The following is a 24,328-nucleotide window of genomic DNA, read 5'->3' as shown; positions in this document are numbered from 1 at the left end:
AAGATATTATTTAACAATTGTGAAATATAGTGAAATCTCTGAGAAATCCTGAACCCAATGCAATCTGTACATCATTGGCTTCTAATGTCTTAGTTTTACCATAATAATTTATTATGGTATTGGTAAGAGTAGTGTTATCAAGCTTTTATTTCGCAATCTTACAGTTGCTATGGAGAATATTTGCCTTGTCTGCTATGTAGATGTGAACTTGTGCACAGTTTGAGGGGAAATTGGGACATAAGCTCATTAACAGGTCATTTGTGAGGCCATATAGAATAACACTCAAATTATCAATACTTTTTGCCTCAGAAACTTCGTTCTACAAATGAGGGACAAAAAAAATTGAGATTTTTTAGTGACACTTCTCCATTAAGGCAGTGTGCTATTGTAATCAACAATATAATGACTGAATAATTTAGAGTAAATACCTCTACTCACATTATTTTCTTTCGTTTCTTGTCCTCTGTGTATATTCATTCTTAACTGCTCTTTCTGAGTAGCTCTTATTTATTTCCTCTAGAGTGAATATTGTCCATGTATTGTGGGTCCCTATCACCACGGCATGGCGCGTCCTCAGGTTGCGGATAGAGGAGACGGCCTCCAGATATGGAGGGTAGCTGCGAATATAGAATCAGCAGTCGTGGACAGCCGATAAGGGGTGGTCCTCCAGCTTAGGGGTTGGGCGAAGGGCTAACAACCCATCACCGTAAAAAAACAGCTTGTTACGAAACCTAACAGTAAGCCTCGGAATGGGACTGATTCTCCAGCACGACCACAGCAAAGGAGAATAAGGTTCTTAGGAAAATATTTGGGGCTAAGAGGGATGAAGTTACAGGAGAATGGAGAAAGTTACACAACGCAGAGCTGCACGCATTGTATACTTCACCTGACATAATTAGGAACATAAAATCCAGACGTTTGAGATGGGCAGGACATGTAGCACGTATGGGCGAATCCAGAAATGCATATAGAGTGTTAGTTGGGAGGCCGGAGGGAAAAAGACCTTTGGGGAGGCCGAGACGTAGATGGGAAGATAATATTAAAATGGATTTGAGGGAGGTAGGATATGATGGTAGAGACTGGATTAATCTTGCTCAGGATAGGGACCAACGGCAGGCTTATGTGAGGGCGGCAATGAACCTACGGGTTCCTTAAAAGCCAGTAAGTAAGTAAGTAAGAGTGAATATTGTTTATTTTTGGAATGTGAAGTGCCATGCTTTTCGATTTCTATCATTGTAAACGATGCATTGTATTGTTATTATTATTATTATTATTATTATTATTATTATTATTATTATTATTATTACATTCTTTTACTTATTTCACACACATGTTTAAATACATTTCTTGTTTATACCAACATATGAAACTAATAGTTCAGCACCTGCAAAACATGTGAAATTTAATAGAAGAATATAAACATGATGACATAAGGAAAGTATTCAACAGTAGAAAATGATCAGGTAAAAGAAGATGAAAGTATGAACATTCGTCTTCCAGCTTACATTGCTATTTGTTGATATCTTGAGTCTGCAATGAATTGTCAAGAAACTTGATAATACAATATTTTTAAAAGTTACCCACAACCTATATGTACTGAAGTGTATTCTTCAAACCTTGTTACTTTGTATGCATTTCATTAGAATATCCCATTTCCCATTGGTGATGTCCCTTCGTAGTTGGTAGGCTATTATAGAATATGGTGATGGTATGATGGTCTAAATGAATTAAGAGGTTATGTACACTTTTCGCTAGTGTAAATTTCAAAATTTAATTTCTGCATATTCTGAATTAATTTCCTGATGGAATTTGATATAGTCACTAGACAATAATTCTAGATTAATAAACAGTTTTTAGAATCCAAGTAATTTTTATTGTTAAGGGTATTTATATTTTTAAATTTGGGGGGGTGCAATTTGTGTAGAGAAAGTTGGTTTCTCTATCCTGTACAATTTAAAATATTTTTTATGTTTTCTCCTCTGTTTTATTCATGAGTGTGTTAACAAATCCTGGGCCTTATCAATTGAATTTATAAATAAATATTGTTTTGTGAATTTTTTTTACATGAATTGTAAAATTTATATTTTACATAAAAATTATTAGTGTAAAATGAACTTGAAATGCACTTGTATGCAAAATGTCATAAACTTAAGAAATTGGAAAAGAAAGAAATGTGTAAGTTATGAGGGAAACTGAGTTGGAAAATTTAAGTTATGATAAATGAGCAACAAACTTATCGAAGATGAGAAATTTTGTCCATATTTAAATGGCCAAGTCAGTTGGCACAGTCTCATCTTTTGGGTCATAACTCGAAAATTATTTGAAATATTTAAACAAATTTTTGACCGTATTGTTGAAGAAAGAGCATTAAACTTTTTTTTTACTTCCAAAGGTGTATATGTTCTCTTAAGTTGAAAAAGTTAATTATTTATTATTTGTTTTTGTTACAGATACAAATTGCGACATAATGAGACAGCCTCCATCAAATCGTCCACAGATTTTGCTTCTTTATGCTCGTGATTGTGAACCATTTATGGATTTAATGGTTACCTTCAGAGAGCTCTTGAAAGAGGAGACAAAATGTGAGGTAAGTAAAATGCATAAAAGAAGATATGCGATTATTTGATGTATGGAAAATGGTTATATCAGGCCTAGCCTATTGAAGGGCACATTTTTCCTCTAAAAATTCGTTTGCCTGTTTACCTGAATACTTGAGCAGTGGTATTTGCAGTACGTTCTCTCTTCAGAGAATAGTATAAAGTAAGTATAAAATATATTCACACAATCGCCAAATACTGACCTTAAAAAGTCCAATGAAACATTAGCAATGTGAGCCCATTACGCCATCTTGCAAGTTGGTAGCGAGAAATAGAGGCACAAAATCATTTTCGCGACATAATCAACTGTTTCATTGAGGGAAAAGGCGGAATTAATCCATGGCTGGATAGTAATAATAATGTAATAATATAATATTTATTGTCTTCAAATTATTTTTTCTGTTAATGACACATTCCAGTTTTTCAGACCTGCGTAAACTCTTACAGTTCTAAATTTAAATGTATTGATTTAAACTAATCTGCTAATGTACAGTAATCTAACAATCAAAAACTATCTTCAGGCTTTGCCTAACCTAAGCTAATATACAGGGTGAGTTTTATGTCCACCGACAAACTTCAGGGGGTGATTCCTGACTGAAAATAGAGCACAGAAGTTCATATCACCTTGTGTCCGGAAATGCATAGTTTTCGTGGTAGATGACACTGACGACATTCTCTCATAACTTGCAGTGTGCATTTTGTGTGTTGCATATAGTGTGATTTAAGCAACGTAGAAGCACAATGGTTACGTACCCTGACAGACAGCACCATAACCGTCCTTTGGCTTACACCATGTTGGCGGGACACTTGCCTGGAGCTTGTACCAGGGTTGTTCTCAAAATCATGGAGAACATGTTCCTCTACCTCTTGTGTACGCACAGTCTGTGGCCGCCCTGCACGTTCGTCTGTCTCAAAGGACCCATGCTCGCACAAACGCCGAAAAATGGCTCCAAATGTTGTGTGATGTGGGTGGTGCTGTCTGTCAGGGTACGTGGCTCGGTACATCCGTGCTGCCTCGTGACCGTTTCCACCTGCTTGGCCATACACGAAAATTATCTCGGCTTGTTCCTGGAATGAATACCGGACCATTGTGCTTCTACATTGCTTAAATCTCACTATCTGCAACACACAAAACGCACACTGCAAGTTATGAGAGAATGTCGTCAGTGCCATCTACCGTGGAAACTATGCATTTCCAGACACAAGGTGATATGAGCTTTTGTGCGCCATTTTCAGTCAGGAATCATCCCCTGAAGTTTGTCGGTGGACTTAAAACTCACCTTGTATACTAGCATATTATCCAACTTAAGCCACTAGTGTTCTAAATACAAAGTTCACGATCGTACTATTAACAACTTCCCATTTTATCCTTACTATAAATAAGAATTTTCGTAACTTTTTTAAAGTACTAACATTGGTGGAACTACAAAATGTTCTGTATAAACTATGTAAGTATTTAGCATCAGGATTTTCTTGTTCATCCATAATTTTCTTAAATTTTCTGTTTCTGGGCACACCAATAATTTGTGGATCACATCTTCTTTCTGACTGTACAAGGGGCAGAATTCTTCCTGTTGACGAGAGGGTAGGAGTGCAAACTGCTGTTGCATAAGATTTTATTCTTATGTTTTAGGAGAGCAAACTGTTGGCACATAAGCGTTTTTACTTTTGTTTTAGGAGAGCAAACTGTTGGCACATAAGAATTTTTACTTTTGTTTTAGGAGAACAAACTGTTGGCACATAAGAATTTTTACTTTTGTTTTAGGAGAACAAACTGTTGGCACATAAGAATTTTTACTTTTGTTTTAGGAGAACAAACTGTTGGTGCATAAGGTTTTTTCTTTTGTTTCAGAAGAGCGAACTGCTGGTGCATAAGGTTTTTCTTTTGTTTCAGGAGAGCAAACTGTTGGCGCATAAGCGTTTTTACTTTTGTTTTAGGAGAACACACTGTTGGTGCATAAGGTTTTTCTTTTGTTTCAGGAGAGCAAACTGTTGGCACATACGAGTTTTTACTTTAGTTTTAGAAGAACAAATTGTTGGTGCATAAGGTTTTTCTTTTGTTTCAGAAGAGCAAATTGCTGGTGCATAAGGTTTTTTCTTTTGTTTCAAGAGAGTGTACTGCTGGTGCATAAGGTTTATTTTCTTTTCTTTTAGGAGAGCAAGCTGCTGGTGCAAAATGTTTTTCTTTCAGGAGAGTGCATAAGGTTTCTTTCTTATCTTTTAGAAGAACAAACTGCTGGTGCATACGTTTTTTTTTTTTGTTTCAGAAGAGCAAATTGCTGGTGCATAAGGTTTTTTTCTTTTCTTTGTTTAGAAGTGTGAAGTTCTACCTTTTTCTGTAACTTACTGCACAAACACAGAATGATGTATTTTGTTGGAGCCCACCAAGTGTGAATACAGTTCAAAATTTTCTGTGCGTTACAGTAACACTTTTTGATTCGATATAAAAGATTATGTTTTAGTATATTTCTCTACACAGAGACGTCCATTGTTGGCTGTGGCGGATCACTGACTGATTGGAGACTTGGACAGAGATAAGGTGCCCATTTGAGATCTGTCTAAATTTCCATGAAACAATAGAGATGTATGCAAAATTTGAAAAACATGTGGCTTATGGTACATATTTAATATAGTTTTGAATTGAACCAAATGTTCATGTGTCACACTGTATTACTGTTACCACCACCGCTGCCACCACCACCACCACCACTGCTGTTTTTTTGTTCATTCATTCCATAGCACTACAGTTATTGTAGGACTTTGATGAGTGTTTTGCAGTTGTCATTCCAGTGTCTTCCTATTCTTAGATTCTTTCTCCATCTTCTGACACCGATTTTTTTTAAATCACACTCAACCCCATTCAACCATCTTGCATTTATAAATGAATACAATATAATATTTTATTACTCAGTCAATGACAAATCAAAGTAAAATAATGACTTATTTTATAGTCATTAAGTTTATATACATGAATTACAAAATTGCGAACGTTTTCGCCTATTCAGGCATCCTCAGGCAGAGTTTTACAATATCTCAATGTCACATACATAGCTATTGGTGGTGAGTACTATTTAAAATTAATGATGTACAGGACATCTCCATTATTAAAATGTAATATTACAGGTAATAAACTTAAATAATGTTAAAAAATGTTAAAAACCATATTAAACTTCATAATATGTGGAACACTTGTTCAGTCCAGTGAGTGGTGAATATATCTGAAATATATAAAAAATACGAATAGAAATGGGAATTACCAAATGTAAATTGTAATCGGATTGGATATTTAAAAGTACTCAAGTACAAAAGTATCCAATCCGATTACAATTTACATTTGATAATTCCCATTTCTATTCGTATTTTTTATATATTTCAGATATATTCACCACTCATTGGACTGAACAAGTGTTCCACATATTATGAAGTTTAATTACTACATGGTTTTTAACATTTTTTAACATTATTTAAGTTTATTACCTGTAATATTACATTTTAATAATGGAGATGTCCTGTACATCATTAATTTTAAATAGTACTCACCACCAATAGCTACGTATGTGACATTGAGATATTGTAAAACTCTGCCTGAGGATGCCTGAATAGGCGAAAAAGTTCGCAATTTTGTAATTCATGTATATAAACTTAATGACTATAAAATAAGTCATTATTTTACTTTGATTTGTCATTGACTGAGTAATAAAATATTATATTGTATTCATTTATAGAAATTGACAATCTGAATATTCCATCATGCTTTCTAAGTTAATCTTGCATTTAGTTTACATCTAGTTCTTCTTCCTGGTTTGCTGTCCAGTGCTTTCTTTGAGTGTCTATCATTCTGCATGTTTTACTACCAATACTACTACATTTTTATGTTATGTTACAGGTGAAAGATTGCTTTGATCCAGAACTTACAGAGGATATCGCTCGGGGCCAAGTAGAATGGCTGACGAGACAGATTATAAATCCAGAAATGAAAATTGTGCTGGTGGAGACTGAGTGTGCTGTGTTCCACCAACAGGCTCTACTGAAACATAAAAAAACGAGCTACACAAAGCCGAAATGGGGGGATAATCTGTTTGACTACGGACTAAAAGTGCTGAGAGATGATCTGCAGAAAAGCACATACCAGAAAGTGTTTGTTGTTCGGTAAGTAATCACGTTTCAGATAGACTTCCGCCTAATACTATTAAATTTGAGTTACGAAGTTTTGTCACATCATTCTTAATGGTATAATAGTAGTTAACTGTCTTGTCTCTGGAACCAAATATTGTGAGTCCGTATTCATATTAGGGCATTGCAGTGGCGGCTCCTGTGTATTTCTTAAGAGGAGGAAAGAAGTTAACAGCACGAAATGATACCTTCTTGAATGAAACATGCTACAAATTAGCATACATTTAAGACCAGGTAGTGTTGGGGTTGCCTTCCCTTCTGTATAGCAATAATCTGTTCTTGTAAACTGAGTTTCCTAAATTTTACAAAATATATGGCTGCAAAAGGGCATCTGTTGGATACAGGGGGGAGAGCCATTAATCCTTCCCATTGAAGGCTTTAAGGAACCAACCTGGACAAATACCCAATGTCCCATCCTTACCTTCCCGTGGTGCAGCTGTTAGTAAGCATAATTTTACGAGCTGAACTAAAGGGAGGGGCTACTCATCAATTAGCACTGGTCAGCTTGATGAGTTAATGACTGAATTTGGTATAATTTTCCTCTATTCAATGCCTAATTCCCTCTTTACCCTTTCCTATCCAGTCCTCTGACTGAACTCTTACTTTCTTCGACCCCGATGGCATTAGAGCATTCGAGGCCTAGGGGTTCATTTCCCTTTCCTTCCTCCTCTTTCTACTTTTCTGTCCCTAATGCTGACCTGCTATGGCACTAAAATCGTCCTCCAGTGGCTTAAGGAGGGAAAGCTGGTGATCAACAAGATCTCCCAGCTAGGTCCAATGGACCCGTCGACCAACAGCAGGTGTGGGCCTCCAGACATTCTGGGGGTTGTGTGTGAATGAAGTAGCCACCAAAACGTTAAAATATGGTGTTCATTTAAATCGGCTACAACTTGCCATTTTCTCCAATATGTTGTCCCCTAACTGCCCATTGTGCAACTCAAACCAAGAAATGGATTCGGAACACCTCAAAATCTGTGCTTCAGTGGCTGGTCATGATAATATCTTTGAAAAATATTGGAGTGCAAGAGGTCAAATGACTTTATTGTCAAACGCCTGGGATTAGAAAACAACAACAACAACAAAATATATTATGTTTTCACTTCCATTCATTGTTGAATAATTGCACAAATTAATAATTACAAGGAAATTCACAACCTCTCAGCATTTCTCGCGCACACTACAGCAGCACACGTGTTGGAAGAGACAATAGCTACCAACACGTAATCGGAACCGTTTTACGGAAATGGGAATGGGAAATAATCTGAGGAAAGCGAAAACACTGCACCCAACCACGTGATCTGTGTTGTCACATGTACATTTTACAAGTTCAGTATCACATGCTTTTGAAGAATATCAGGTCTTGTGGCTGTTGCCCTGTCTAGTAGACAATGAATGGAAGTGAATTTCAGGTGCCAAAAGACCTGCGATACTAACGTAGAACTAACTACTTCCTCTTTGTTTTATATAAACCCAACTTTAACTTTCAAATATCCTTGAAAGTTTCAAACCATGAATAGTAGCGTATATAAAGTGCAATGAATAATATTTATTATTTATAATTTTAAGATAAGTTTATATGGTATCTTTCATAGCTTTGCGTTAAAACTGTTTTTATTGTGCCTCCTCCTATAGATGTGTTATAGTCTGGTTGAATGCAACATCGTTAGATGGCAGCGGTAGCGAGCTTGCTGCACGACCAGTCGGTTTCTATTTCCCGCCCATGCGCTGATTCAGAGGAGGATTTCCTCCCTATCCGTTCATTCACTTGCTTTAAAACTCTGCTTCTTTCTCTGGCCGCTAGTGCGCTGTTGTCTATGTGTGTTAACTGCAGTAAAGGAGGAATGGATTGACTTTCCTCCACACAAACAATCTCGTATCTTTCTCACAGTTTTCTAGCAGCACGTGAGTGCACGTCGTTTAAAACTCGATCAACCGAGGTTTTCTTATAGCTGAGAACTTAAAAATGATCGAATCTTCCTCGAATTTCAAGGCACATATTTTATTTAGTATTTAGTTTCAAAAGAAAAAAAAAATGTGAGGAGGACGTTCCTCCCTTCCCTCCCCCGAGGAACCGCCACTGGGGCATTGGATTATTCAGATGGAAAAGTCTAAAACAGGGATTGTCAACCAGTGTGTTGCAAAGTTCGATTAGATGTGTCATGAACATTTCATACTTTTTTTGCTTACATACACTTCCTTAAACATGTTTATCTCTTCAAGAGGTCGCTCTGCTGTAACTTATTTGCAAACTGTACCTTGCAACTCGACTAAATTTGTCATCCTCGGTGGTGTAGTGGATACTGTATATAATGTTGAATCCATGTTGGACAAAAGGCAGAATGAACCCCAGGACTCTTCTGGAAGTTTGACAACGAGAAAAATCCCATCAACTCCCGACATTGATCCCAGGACCTTTCAATTCGTGGCCATTTGCTCTACCAACTGAGCTACATGGCCACCAGGCTGTATGTATAGACAGCCATTTTTTTTTTTTTTTTTTTTCAAAAATGAAATTGTAGAAGTGTGAAATGTGTGAAAGAAATTTTACTATATTTACGATATATAAAGAAACTGAGCTGTTTCGTAGATCATGAACAAATACTCAAGAAAATAATGACAGGTCAGATATTTGGTAAGAGGCGAATAGACAGACCAGGGAAGAGGTGAGTGGAAGGTGTGAAGGGATTGGAAAGCGAGGGCAGAAGACAGAGAAGACTGAAGGTCAAGAATCAAGAAGACCTGGCCTGCTTTGGGCTCTCACTCATTCAGTGTTTTGCCCAAGGGTAGGTTTTTCCCTGCAAACCCAGCTTTCTCCAGTCTTTCCTATTTTCTGCCTTCCTCTTTGTCTTCTCATATCGTGTTACTCAAATTTCTGAAAAATCTATTTGCATACTTACCGACTCCAAGGGGGCTATATTTAATATAATTAAATATGTACCAAACCTATATGCACATAGAATTATTCCAATTCAGAAACAACTAAGTAAACTAAGAGAACTCCAAAAGGAAATAACATTTCAATGGATACCTAGTCATTGTGGTGTACCTGGAAACGAGAAAGTTGATAATATTGCAAAACAGGCAACATATTTGCATCCAAGACCTCTTCAAGTGATATCTCTATCCAATGCTTTTGCTTCAGTAAAGTCTCATTTTACAAACCTATGGATCAACAATTGGTTCTCTTCTGACAAAGGAAAAATTTTACAGTCTGTACAAAAGAAACCAAATGACCTGGAAATGTACAAAAACTTGCCCAGACATGTTCAAACATTTTTAACAAGAGCCAGGACAGGTCACATTGTCACTCAATTGTACCTACACCGATTTCAAATTTCTGATAATCCTACTTGTCTGTGCTGTAATAATCATAATGAAGATCTGGAACACATTCTTCTATACTGTTCATCCATAAACCACAAAAGAAGTAAATTAAAATCATCAGTACCAGTTGCAGAAGACACAGCCCTGCAGTATATATTGACTACACCCCACCTCTGGCTACTAGCAACAGGCATCTATAATGAACACCGATCAAAATACCCCTCATTTCTCGTGAAAAACAACAATTGAATAGACTACAGTGGATTATAGTGGACTTTATGTTGTCAGCAAACAGCTGGATACATTAAGAAGATTGATTGATTTGTCTCCTTATATGATCCCTATATTTTAATGTCGTCTATCAACTGATATCTTCTTCTGCCTCGAACTCGTCTCCCATTCACCATTCCTTCGAGTGCATGCTTCATTAGGCAATTTCTTCTGATCTAGTGACGCAACCAATTCCTTTTCCTCTTCGTGATCACTTTCAGCATCATTCTTTCTTCACCAGTCTCTCCAACACAGCTTCGTTTCTTATTCTGTCTGTTCACTTCACACGTTCCATTCTTTTCCATATCCACATTTCAAATGCTTTTATTAATTTCTCTTCACTTCGTCGTAATGTCCATGTTTCTCCCCATACAATGCCACACTCCATCCAAAGCACTTCAATAATCTCTTCCTTAGTTCTTTTTTCCAGAGGTCTGCAGAAGATGCTCTCTTTTCTATTAAAAGCTTCCTTGGTTATTGCTATCCTCGTCTTCACTTCCTGGCAGCAACTCCTGTTAGTACACCCCAAGTATTTGAAGCTGTCCACTTGCTCTACTGCCTCATTTAGAATTCGCAAGTTTACTTTCTTCAGTTTTCTTCCTTTGACCATGGTCTTCGTTCTATTTGCATTTATCTTCATTGCATTTTTAAATATGTACAATTGATATCAAGTTGGAAAAAGTTGTTAGCATTTTATTGGAACAAACTAACGCCCATATTTTCATGTTTTCAGTATTAACGGCTATACAGAAGAGAAGGGTGGAATGCTACACCTTACGCCATACACTAGATACGTAATACCACAGAGTTTGGAGAAGCTTTTGAGTAGCTTGTACCAGTAAGTATGAGACTCTGAAATTATAAAATTTAATATATTTAGCTTAATAGTCATCCTCAGTGATGGAGCTGTTATCATCTTCGTAGATTACAGATTACAGGTGCAGATCTGGTTTTGGCAATTGATTTTTGTAAATAATAATATTGCTTCTTCCTTCAGAAGGAAAGTAAAGTCACGAGTCTTGTGTCTTGAATTTAGAGCACAAAAGAGAGGGCCCCAGGCAAAATTAACGGCCATTTCTTACCCATTTCTGAATTCAACTCTGTTTTAACATCTGCCATATTATAATGGACATGATGCACAGAAAAGGGACTGAAATACAAAAATGTACTGTTGTCACTTCAGATGACAGAAGAAAACATAGAGAATGCAAAACTGTAGACATACTCCACTAATTTCAGCAGTTTTGTTTGTGGACATTGTTGTAAAACTGTAGCTAATAATGATGTAGTGTTTACCAAATATTTTAATGAATGATAATATTGAATATATGTCACTGTTAGATTGTTCATTCACAAACACAAACATGTATACAATACACCAACACATACACTATGTTGAAGGTACATTTTTTGGAAATTGTAAGAAATAAAAAGCAAAAGGATATCGAAATTATTTGTTCTTCGGTAACAACAATGAAAATAGAGAGATATAGGCCTAATCTATCCTTCTGTGAAAATTATATGTCAGACATAGTAAAATTACTTTGAAGTATTTACGCACACATGGTTTATTTTCAGGTTCAAACATTGTGAAAGCCGAATAACACCATGTTCTCCAAAGTATTTAACGTAAGAAAAAATATGTTTATGTGTTGAGTGGGAAAGATGGTGCAAATTTTGTTAATATTCCAAATTTTGCTAAATTAACAGCACATGGAATTTTTTATTTTTACCAATACCAAAGATAACTTCTGCATTGGTCCAAGATTCCCTGTTTCCAACAACACCAAAAATCTGCTTTTGTCTTGAGATTCTGTACTTCTGATTTATTTCTTCCTTCCTGTCTTTCTTACTGCTCACTTTTAATTTGCTGAAATGGGTGAGTTCGACGTAAAGCCAGTCAAAAGTTATCTCACAGTAGGGTTTTTCTGATGTAAAAGGAGAGAGGAGGAACAGCCATCTTTCACAGACTTCAGGATCGGAGACAGACGGCCTATGTCCATTTGCTGCACAGTTACAAGAAATAGTTAATTAAGGCCCAATTGTATAAAACTCCCTGACTAAAGATCAACTTTGATCGAAGATCGAAAAGTGAACCGAGTTCAGACACTTCTTCTATTGTATAAAACTTTTCTGCGATCAAATTACCTTCGTTCAAATGCAATCTAAGTTCACGTGAAAAGGATTTGGCAACATCGCATAAACAGGTGAAATACGTGATGCGCGGACAGGTTTGTTCAGTGTTGCCAATCTAGCGACTTTAACTCTTTTTCAACAACAATTTCTTTTAACTTTTATATTGCTTAAATATGGATTTAGTGACCTTTTTAGCACCCCATAGTGACAAAATTTAATCTTTCTTTGTTGATAATGAGAAATCTAGCGACTTTACAACTACTTTTTGACGACTTTCCATACACTCTGTTGGAGACACTGGCTTTTTGTGCAATGTAAATAATGGCGGACAATAAGAAGAAGGTTGACCGTTCTCCAAATTGTTATGTTATGGTGTTTGATACTGCTAAACATAATAAAGCTTTACAAAACGACAATTTTCGTTTAGTAATACAGTTAATTGAACATTTATGAATGTACCTATCATATCCATTAATAATTAATGGTTGTTATAAACATAATATAATTATAGGTTAATGTTATTTGATACTGCTGAACACGATAGAGCCTTATAAAATATAAGATTGTGTATTAAGGCAAGAAATTGAAAGAAATATATATAAATGTACCTATCATATCTATTAATATTAATAATAATGGATATTTTCTTTGCACAATCTGTCACTCGTATATTTCAAACAGAAAAGAAATAACTGAACTTGGATCATGTAACTTAATCGGAGAAATTTCTTCAGTCAAAGTTGACTTTAGTTTGAGACAAATTAATCTCAGATTAGACTTTATACAACACAAAATCCCAAGTTCAGCTGAAACAAGGATCAATTTAACCTCTGATCTAAGATTAAATGGTTTATACAATCGGGCCTAAGAATTGTGTTTTAGCTTCATACTGATAAAGGAATTACCCAAAGCATTTCATGATATAAGTTGAACCTTTAAAGCGGTAGTTTCCAAGAGCTATGCATGTCCCGCCAGGTAATGCGGGAACGAAATTTCGTTTCCACAAAGACATTTCTTATGGACATTGCGTTATGATGGTTTCTAATATGCCATGCTGCTGCGCACACTGTCGTGCACAAGATTGCGTCATGGATCGCTTGAATAATCAGCAACTGTTCTGGCATCTGACGGTGGGATTGTTACAAAAAATGGATAAAAAATGTATAGATTTAGTACGGAATAATCCCACATTATATGATTTATCGAATAATACTTATAAAAACATGACAGTAAAGGAAAATGTGTGGCAGAAGACTGGGAAAACCTAGTAATTTTACTGTAACTTAATAATTCGTTTGTAATTACGTATTTTGATAGGTTATTCTGGCTGTTTAATTTATTTTAATGTATATTTCCTCATGTATTCAGAAATAGTGATTATTAATTTCAAATAAAATATACAGTTTAAAAAGTTTAATACATAGGAGAAAATCCACAAACGATTAGGGAAAACACGGAAATTTTACTTGAAGCAAGTAAAGCGATCGGTTTGGAAGTAAATCCCGAAAAGACAAAGTATATGATTATGTCTCGTGACCAGAATATTGTACAAAATGGAAATATAAAAATTGGAGATTTATCCTTCGAAGAGGTGGAAAAATTCAAATATCTTGGAGCAACAGTAACAAATATAAATGACACTCGGGAGGAAATTAAACGCAGAATAAATATGGGAAATGCGTGTTATTATTCGGTTGAGAAGCTCTTATCATCCAGTCTGCTGTCCAAAAATCTGAAAGTTAGAATTTATAAAACAGTTATATTACCGGTTCTTCTGTATGGTTGTGAAACTTGGAATCTCACTCTGAGAGAGGAACATGGGTTAAAGGTGTTTGAGAATAAGGTGCTTAGGAAAATATTTGGGGCTAAGCAGGATGAAGTTACAGGAGAATGGAGAAAGTTACACAACGCAGAACTTCACGCATTGTTTTGTTCACCTGACATAATTAGGAACATTAAATCCAGACGTTTGAGATGGGCAGGACATGTAGCACGTATGGGCGAATCCAGAAATGCATATAGAGTGTTAGTTGGGAGGCCGGAGGGAAAAAGACCTTTAGGGAGGCCGAGACGTAGATGGGAGGATAATATTAAAATGGATTTGAGGGAGGTGGGGTATGATGATAGAGACTGGATTAATCTTGCACAGGATAGGGACCGCTGGCGGGCCTATGTGAGGGTGGCAATGAACCTTTGGGTTCCTTAAAAGCCATTTGTAAGTAAGTAAGTAATATAATCTTGTTCGTTTTTCCTTCCTTTTCGAGATAAAAATTGTTTTATATGAAACATTTCGTAGCTTGTTTTGATAAAGCTGCTGAATTAATTACCAGCATGCTCAGTCAATTTAAGAAAGCAGTGTATTATGATAATAAATGATCGAAAGTATTTTAGTTTTGTCCTTCAAATGTGCAGAAATCAGCTGTCGTATGACTCCTGATGTACGTGACATCATTCAAAATCGTTTCCAGAGATTGGAAACAACCCTCTGTATTTATGATTAGATTTTTCTCGGTATTTTGTAGTCCTCTCGTAATTTCCCCTTCCTCGATTTTTCGCCTCTGTATTTTTAGAAAAGGGTAGAAAATTACATGATAAATACAGTACATGTTTTCAACACCTATGATACCAAGACAGTTTTTGCCGTCTGTCTTTGTCTGTTCATTAGCCTGGCTGTCTGTCTCAGTACAGCAATTTCTTCTTATTGGGTGGACATTGCTTGTATTCTCTAATTATGAGATAATGATGAACATGAAATACGTCATCATCATCATTGGTGTGACGGTCCTTTTAGTTTGACCTTAGTCTCACTTTCAACAGCCAACCATTCACTTCGGTTTATGGCCCTTGCTTTCCAATTCCTTGTATCTATCTTTCGTAAGTTAGTCTGAGGGGGGGGGGGGACTTGATACGTTTTGTAGGTTGATGTTTCATTTCGAAACTTGGTAAGTTTCGAAATGAAACATCAACCTACAAAACTTATCAAGTCCCCCAGCATATAAAACGTATCAAGTCCCTCCAGCATATCAAGTCACCCCATTTTATGGTACTATTATTTTATTTAAAACATTAGTGGCTTTGATTTTAATAAATAATTAAAAAATAGCGATTTATGTAAACAAATTATCTTCCAGTTACAGAGCAGCAACTTTGGTTATCTGCACATGTTGGTTTTGGCACAGTATTGGTTATTCAACAAACTTCAGACATCTGTTGATGTAAAATATTAATAAATATAAGTAGTTAAATCGTCAAGAAAGGATTATGTGTGCCTTCTTGTTTTAATTCATCATCATCATTATTGACATGGCAGCACCATGTGAGCCCTTGCCTTCTTCAAATGTTTTCGCCATTCTTTTCTCTTTAATGCCACCAAACTCCTCCAGTTCTTTCATCCCCAGCCTCATTATGTCTCGTCTCACACAATCTTCCCACAACTCAGCTTTGATCTTCCAGCTTTCCTAGTTCCTTCTGGCATTGTACTGAATACCTTCTTAATCATTTCATTGTCATTAGTGCGTAATAGATGTCCAGCTCATTCTAACCTTTTAATCTTTATGATACCAGATTATCGTGTTCATTACATAATTTGTAGAATTGAAAATGGTATCTTTTTTTCCATCCCCCATTTTCTTGTATTGCTTCAAAAATGTGTCTTCTTTCAAATATGCTTATATTCTTGTTCCAATTACCAATATTAATGTGTAGGCCTACCCCCTCGACTCTTTAACTTAATCCTCTGTGATTTATATCTGATGAACTTTTGAGAATTTCTTTCCTTAATTTCGATGATAAATGCTTATATTTAGTAATATTTTACTTCGGAATATGTATGATAAGAACTTTCTTGTGTTAGATATTATTAACGTACCTTGTTAACTGTTTCGACCTATTTTCGGTCATCTTCGGAACTGGTCGTTGTTGGTCTTGGCGCCTCTTGTTTCCTGTGTGGGTGTGTTCGAAGTGTAGAGTCAAAGAGTGTATGTGTTTTGAAATTGAGTTGTGTGTTGAGAATATCGTTGGGTTGTGTTTTCGTGTGTCTGTATATTTCATATTGTTCTAGTGTGTTGAGTTTCTGGCTTTTCGGTTGGATGTGCAATATTTCCATGTCTGTATTGATGTCTCTGTAGGTGTGGTTGGCATTTGTGATGTGTTCTGCATATGTGGAGGTGTTTTGTAATTTTGTTATGACTGTGATGTGTTCTTTGTAACAAAATTACAAAACACCTATGCAGAATACATCACAAATGCCAACCACACCTACAGAGACATCAACACAGACATGGAAATACTGCACATCCAACCGAAAAGCCAGAAACTCAACACACTAGAACAATATGAAATATACAGACACATGAAAACACACCCCAACGATATTCTCAACACACAACTCAACTTCAAAACACATACACTCTTTGACTCTACACTTCGAACACACCCACACAGGAAACAAGAGGCGCCAAGACCAACAACGACCAGTTCCGAAGATGACCGAAAATAGGTCGAAACATGTTAACAAGGTACGTTAATAATATTTAACACAAGAAAGTTCTTATCATACATATTCCGAAGTGATACAGTGTTAAAAGTTGTGTAATCAAGATGTATAATATTTTACGTTAATAATCTGTGGTTTTACGAATCACCAATTCTGCACTGTCTTCATAACTAACATGTGCAAATGTCAGTACATAATCAAAGTTGCTGCTTTTTGGCCAAGATATAAATAATTGTTCACCCAGTATATTGTTCTCCTCTTTCCTTAAATTGATCACATTTATGTAGAGTGTTCAGGTGAGAAATAACAAGTTGTAGATATATTGCATCTCTTCATAAATTCAGTAACATTCTATTTCCATTCTTTTTCTTAAGTTATGTTCTAATTCCTGTTTTTATCTGTACTTAACCACGATTTGGTACTTGTGCTTGGATATGTTGGCATCTCTTACCTATCTTCTATTCACCCTGCTTGCATGTACACGTTCTTCAATTCTGTAAATGCTTGGTGGAAGTGTGAAACAAATTTTAGAATGAAAATTGCCTTTTGTTATATAATATATTTAAGTTTAACGTTATATAAATTTAATTTTATGTACATGATTTCTAAAAACATTATGATAGACCCAATTATAATATGAAATTTAAAATAAATTAATTCAGAGTTCTCCTTCCTTGTTTAGTCATTTGATTACCGTAATTTCACACAACTATGGTCCAATATCTCATCACTTTTTAGATTTCTCAATGTAATTTACAAAATAAAACTATTAGAAGAATTTATTTTGTTGATATCAACTTTAGAAAGGTCAGGAATTAATATCAAACACTTTTGTTATTTGAAATGTAGTTGGTATATGGAACATCTTTTCATAAACTGTGGACTATAGTTGTGTTATGAAGTCACAACTATAGTCCATTGAATATATCCTAATATAAATCGCTCATGGACTACAGTTGAGAGGATGTTTTGCAACTGTGTCAAACAGCAGTCAATAATTTTTAATATAAAATACAGATTTTGCAGAAGACAGTGAGAAAAATGATTTATTTCTTAATTTTAACATAACCGCTGTTTCTTTAAGAAAAATACAATTTGTATCAAATAATGAAATCAATATAAAACCAAAAAAAAAAATTAAGACAACCATTCTTAATCAAAATCAAACATTCTCAAACAGATAGGTACATAATCAGTTGGTTAATTTTTTTGTTTAACTCCATAGACCTTCAAGTTCAGGCACATGGAAAAGCTTCCTTTTCGTACTTCGCTACTTTGGCTTACTGATAGATCGTTTAATATCTTTTAAGGATGGTTTGAAGTATCTTCGGGTGTCTCTTCAATGTCTGACAAGTTCAATGAAGATTTGATGCCAAGGAATATCCATCTTCATTTTTCACGGTAGAACTCTTTACTGCCTTCCCCTTGCAATAACCTTTGTTTCTGCTTGAGCAATGGTAATGCAAAATTTTCAATATCTGCTGCTGAATTACTTTTACTTGACTCAACATCAAGTTTCTTCTTTCTCCTTTTTATGATGTTCCTTGTTCTATTGCTTGATTCGTTGTCATTTCTATATATTTTATGAATGTGTCTGAAACAGCACTTCCTTCTGGATTTCTGACGTTAGGATCAGAACATGATGGCACACTTCCTAGAACTTCAACTGCACAAAGAGGAAAGATTGCAACTTTCCTGAATCCAACTGCAAATTTGCTTGCGATATCGGAATACAGTAACTTTATTTAATAATGGAGGAGATACATTTTGGGACTCTGTTGGCATGCTTCTTCCATCTGGTGTTCCTTTTCACTCGTCAAATATTTGCCGCCAATGGTATTTCAATTTCGAAAACAAGTTCTGTTTAGTGGTTGCATCAGATCGGTCACATTTGGAGACTGCAAAACCTGTGATAATTCATTCTTGTGACGTTCTGAAAAGCATTTTGCCCAACGTCTTCCAGGTAGATTCTTAGAGAATGCTGGTACTTTGCGGTCTCGGCTATCCAGGTACATTTTCACATTACACCTGAAGTAGAATAAATTTATCAGAAATCCAAGATTGGACATGGATATAGCATGTTCGACGAATGCACGAATGCTTTTTTTTTTCTGAAGACAAGAAGAACCATTGTCAATCAGGTGAGTTTAGTTTATTTTCATGCAGTGCTCTCGATTTAGGTATTATAGAACTACAAGGTATTTTGTACTTTTCTGCGGCTTCCCGCTGCGTCAGTACCTTGTTGGTGATATATTTTATACAAAGATCCATACTTCTGTCGTCATATAGCTTATAGGACCTTCCTGCCAACTTTCTACGAAAAATTTTATTAGGTGGCACCACCAGAAGCTATAAAAAACCATTCTGTAATGTAAGAACTGAAAACATAAGTCGGAACACAACTATAGTCCACAAAAATGATAGGACCATAGTTGAACTCCAAGTACCATTTTTTATTATTCTTCCAATAAATATGAAAATACATATGCAACTATAAAAATATTCATTAAATGTATGTAAATACTAAATTACCTGTCATGTAGACCATCAACACAGAAATTCTTGTTGTGGTAACAGACGGCAGAGAAAGTTTCCAGTGGACGAGGTAACATGCAAAACCTAACTCCAATTGACAGTTGACTAGCGACAAAACATGGCAGACAGGATGCGTTTCATAACCCTCACGATATTACTATATCTATGCTCTATGCTTTAGTATTTAAATAATCACTAACTATCACTAGGAACTGAGATATCACTGTTTTCGTGAGCGCTTGTGTTTGGACCATAGTTGTGGCTTAGGACCATACTTACTTACTTACAAATGGCTTTTAAGGAACCCGAAGGTTCATTGCCGCCCTCACATAAGCCCGCCAGTGGTCCCTATCCTGTGCAAGATTAATCCAGTCTCTATCATCATACCCCACCTCCCTCAAATCCATTTTAATATTATCCTCCCATCTACGTCTCGGCCTCCCTAAAGGTCTTTTTCCCTCTGGTCTCCCAACTAACATTCTATATGCATTTCTGGATTCGCCCATACGTGCTACATGCCCTGCCCATCTCAAACGTCTGGATGGCTTAGGACCAAAGTTGTGTGAAATTACGGTATATCTTTATTCACTTATTTATTTACCCATTTATTTCAAAATCTCGCTGGTCCACAGCCTTCTATATATAGTGATATTCGTCTGTTATCTGTGCAAAGTTCACAAATTAAAAATCAAAGACGTTATATAGTATACTAGACTCACACAGAGCGCTGGTGTGCTGTCCAAAATTGAAACCAGTCTGCGCATGTTTACGCCGCCATGCTACTGGTAGAAATAGAGCGGTAAACACAATTGTTCGTTTTGTCTCTGGTGATTTTAGTGAACAGTTTGATAGTAATGGCAATAGAATTTTGAAAGATGATAAATATTATCGCCGCGGACTCATGCTTAACATGTCGGCATCATACAATAACGTGCGGTGTGCTTTTAAAACAATTTTGCCGACCGATTGTTGCTCTGTAGGTTTCACTCTACGCGTCACGTCTACTTCCTCGATAAGAATAAGCACTAGTTTGTTATATTGTTAAATGGCTATTATTAGTATAATTATTATTATATCATATACGAGTACGTTGGCTTTCTTAACTCTTAATAATAACTCTTTAATAATAAATTTTAATCACATACCTTAATGTTCGTCCTCAGCACAAGACATTGCAACCTCGGTTTTAGTCCACGTGGATTAGACAAGTAAGTGTCATTTAATAATGGAAGCAGCTTATTGGTTGCAATATTGAAATTGAGGCGAGTGATTGGAGCGGCGACACAAGAAATTGAAAACAATAATGCAATTAAATTTCAAAGACCTGCCGAATGTTATGCACGAGGCCGCTCAAAGACCTGCCGAATGTTAACCACGAGGGCGCGGCGATAATACCATCCCTGTTTAATTTTCCAAGCCATTTGCAAAAGGTACGATATAATATTATCTCTGTTGTTACAATATCAATATCATTAAAAATCAATCAGCAGTTTACGACAATAAAGAATACTTATCAGACTGTAGAGATATCCCACTGAGTGAATTATTTAGACTAACACATCAGATGTTAAAACATTAGTGGAAAGATACATTTTTGTTTTTATTATGTAAATGAATTTATCTGCAAGATTATTAAACTTTCATTCAAGATCCATAAATGGATAAATAAATATACAGATAATAAATAAATAAATAGCTATAATAGTTCTTTGTGAACTTATGATTCAGAGTTCACCTATAAATAACTCTTTTACATTTTGCCGGACATATATTTTATTAACAAAAGCAAGGAATGGCATTTTATTGATATTACATATGTGCATGAAAATTATGTACCATCACTCCGCAAGCAATGATAATATATCTATTTTATTTATTTAAAATAAAAATACAATACCGGTATGTAAAAAATCCACACATGAAAAGTATGTGGTTTTTTTTATCTTGCATAAAGTGATTGTTTAGTTTTTAGGTCTTCACATTACCTATTGTTTGCAATTTATTAGGTACCGGTACCGATACTTTTTATAATTGATAGCATTCCCTTTATTAATTGAAGAATGAATTCAATGTAATTTGGCTAACTTCGCACATTATATTTTGCCAGATTACCTAATGTCCTGTGGTCTAGAAGTATCGGTAATATAATTTTCGATGCTCTAAAACTTAACAACAGGTCTATACTGATTATCACATATTTATTTCACTTAAGAATTTGATTATAATAAGAACTTGTGTAATCAAGGTGCATATATTTGTCTTGTGATCTAAGAGTAATGTATGTTAATATAATATTAGAGTCTCTGAAACCTAACAATTTGCTGATTATCGTAAAATTATACAATCTATAATATGTATTGTGTAGGCCTATTTATGGATGTATGAGTATGTTTTCTATAAATTGCTGCGTACGTATTTTCTTTTCTTTAATGTTCTAATGCATATCAATGAAACTTTGAATATGTTTATTTCGTCCTAATTTTACGTTAAATGTCGAAAATGGCCATAATCTGTCAATTTTAGATCATCACAGCGTTAAATTGCGTGATTTACGTACTACTATCATGCGTCTGCTCTCCAACAATATGGCGGCAAGCGCAGCGTTCAATTTGCCCCGGTTTCCTCGTTTCGCGCAGCCGAGACTGTAGGGGCTTGTTAAAAATAGACATCATTGATGTCAAGAGCCACTGCCATCGTGATCTAATACAGGCCGTAAGGCAGACCACGTGACTCGCTTAACAGCTAATCGCGAAGGGCGGTCTTTCAACCATATGAATTAGTTGCAGTGCATGAAGAATAACATATATTTCTCTGAAATGCAGTGTAATTGCGTCAGTAAAATTTTAAACAGTGATTGTGAGACACTTGAGAGACAACTCACTTGCAATTTAAGGTATAATATTATTTTTGGTGTGAAAATTACGTTGTTGCAGGCAAAGTTCGTATGTGTAATACCTGCCTTTATTTCGATTAAATATTGCGCCCTTATGTGGTTAAGTGAATTTTTGGTCTTATAAACAGTAGGCTAAATATGTGTAATAATATATACGTGAAAGTGAAACATTGACTGGCATGTGATTAGGCCTAAGTGCAGCGTTACCGATGTTACTCTTGTCTAACCCATTATTGTTAGTTTGCCGTATTTGTCTTATTAAATTTAAATTATTGCGCCCTTTTTATTTGTGAATAACCTACATTATACGAGTAAATAATACGACGTTTGATAATATACACAATTTGAACTAAAAACGAGATACATATAGTATATTACGAAAAATTATACCCTATAGTTTTCATTACTGTTACAGTATCTAGAATTGTAATTAGTTGAAATAAAGCACTCATGCTTCATTACGAAATTCTTGCACATTCATTTATGCACGTTTCAACAATTTTCAGTTGCATCGCACGCATATTTTAATGTGTTGAAGTTGTAGGTTATGTTTATTCTATCAGTACTTGCCTTATTTCCATATTCGCAATTATGCATTATAATTAAGCATAACGCTACGTATAACTTATAAATGTAATTTGTCTACACTTCAATTGTATTTATTCGTTTCAGACGGTACTCCAGTCTGAAGTCTGATTAGTTTGATATGTTAATAGGGCTAAACTAGCGCTGAGGTAGTTCCTTCGTATTCATACATCTTGCATATACAAATTAGTTCGGTTCGTTCAGGATTTTATTATGCCTTGCATCTCCACAAAAAATAAATTCAACTGTTTTCAGTTCAGAAATTACCGGAACTATACCTCAGCGCTACTAAGTAATATAACGTATGTACATTTCATAGGAGGGACTGTGGTGAATTTTCTACCTACAAGTAAGGACGGTAACCGTGTTCTGAAGTTTATCCTAAAAATATATTCTTCTTTATTAAATCTCAAAACAGTTTCGTTCTCAACTTAAGCCTAAAATGTTGACGCAGATAGGTTATGTTAACATGGTAAATTCTCTTCACATAAAAATAGGCCTAACACAGTTTTATTTATTATTCCTGCCACATTATGCAACACATAAATGGAACTTACGCACATATTACATTGAATAAAAATTTAATTGTATTATTTATTTGTTCCCTACTATACTGGGTTGTAATGAATTGTATTTATTAAACCTACCAGATTAACACACAACTATACATACACTAATTTCATAGGAGAGACTGTGGTAAATTTTGTACCTACAAGTAAGGAAGGTAGATGTGCTAAATTAAAATCACAATATAAATAATTCTTCTTTATTAAATCTCAAAATAGCTTCCATTCCAAACTTAAAATGTTGATGAAACCAGGTTATGTTAACATGTAAAACTCCGTTCACATTAAAATAACACAGTTTTGTAATTATTTCTGCAACATATTATGCAATAAGAAGTGAACGTATCTTATACACACATTACACTAAATAAAATTGAGCACTGTCACGCTATAAAGTAATATATTTCACTCAGCTCCGTATACTCAAATAGAAAAGCCCGACTCATCGAGTGACGTCACACAACCTGCATTACGGCCTGGTGTAGATCACGATGGCAGTGCAAGAGCCAGTGATATCAAATACCTTACTATAAAATAATACCTGACAGCTATATACTAGCAGCATTGGCGTGAGTGCAAAATATCACGGACTTGACATCTAGTGGAGTGGGATGGAATTACGTCCACATATACAAATATTAACATAGTGGGATTCTGACTATTGTTTAAAACGTGAGTTACTAATGTGGAGTAATATGTGAAACACTTAAGAATGTTGATTAATATTTAATGTAAGATTATTATTTTGTATCAA

General features: G+C 35.3%; 1 protein-coding gene across 6 annotated transcripts in view; it reads left to right on the top strand.

Annotated features, from left to right (window-relative positions):
* Positions 1-24,328, top strand: part of LOC138702941 (uncharacterized) — a 257,644-nt gene that overhangs the window by 213,860 nt on the left and 19,456 nt on the right. For 5 of the 6 annotated variants that reach the window (XM_069830356.1, XM_069830357.1, XM_069830359.1 and 2 more), the window contains exons 12-15: positions 2,451-2,587; positions 6,484-6,746; positions 11,098-11,202; positions 11,943-11,993. In XM_069830356.1, coding sequence (XP_069686457.1) covers positions 2,451-2,587; positions 6,484-6,746; positions 11,098-11,202; positions 11,943-11,993 — 556 coding nt within the window. The remainder of the gene's footprint in view (positions 1-2,450; positions 2,588-6,483; positions 6,747-11,097; positions 11,203-11,942; positions 11,994-24,328) is intronic. The other variant, XM_069830361.1, reaches the window with a different exon arrangement.

This window comes from Periplaneta americana, chromosome 7, assembly GCF_040183065.1.
Source record: "Periplaneta americana isolate PAMFEO1 chromosome 7, P.americana_PAMFEO1_priV1, whole genome shotgun sequence".
In the NCBI taxonomy this organism is placed as follows: Eukaryota; Metazoa; Arthropoda; class Insecta; order Blattodea; family Blattidae; genus Periplaneta; species Periplaneta americana.
Note: the sequence above shows the minus strand (reverse complement) of the source record. Positions and strands in the feature narration are given on the sequence as shown.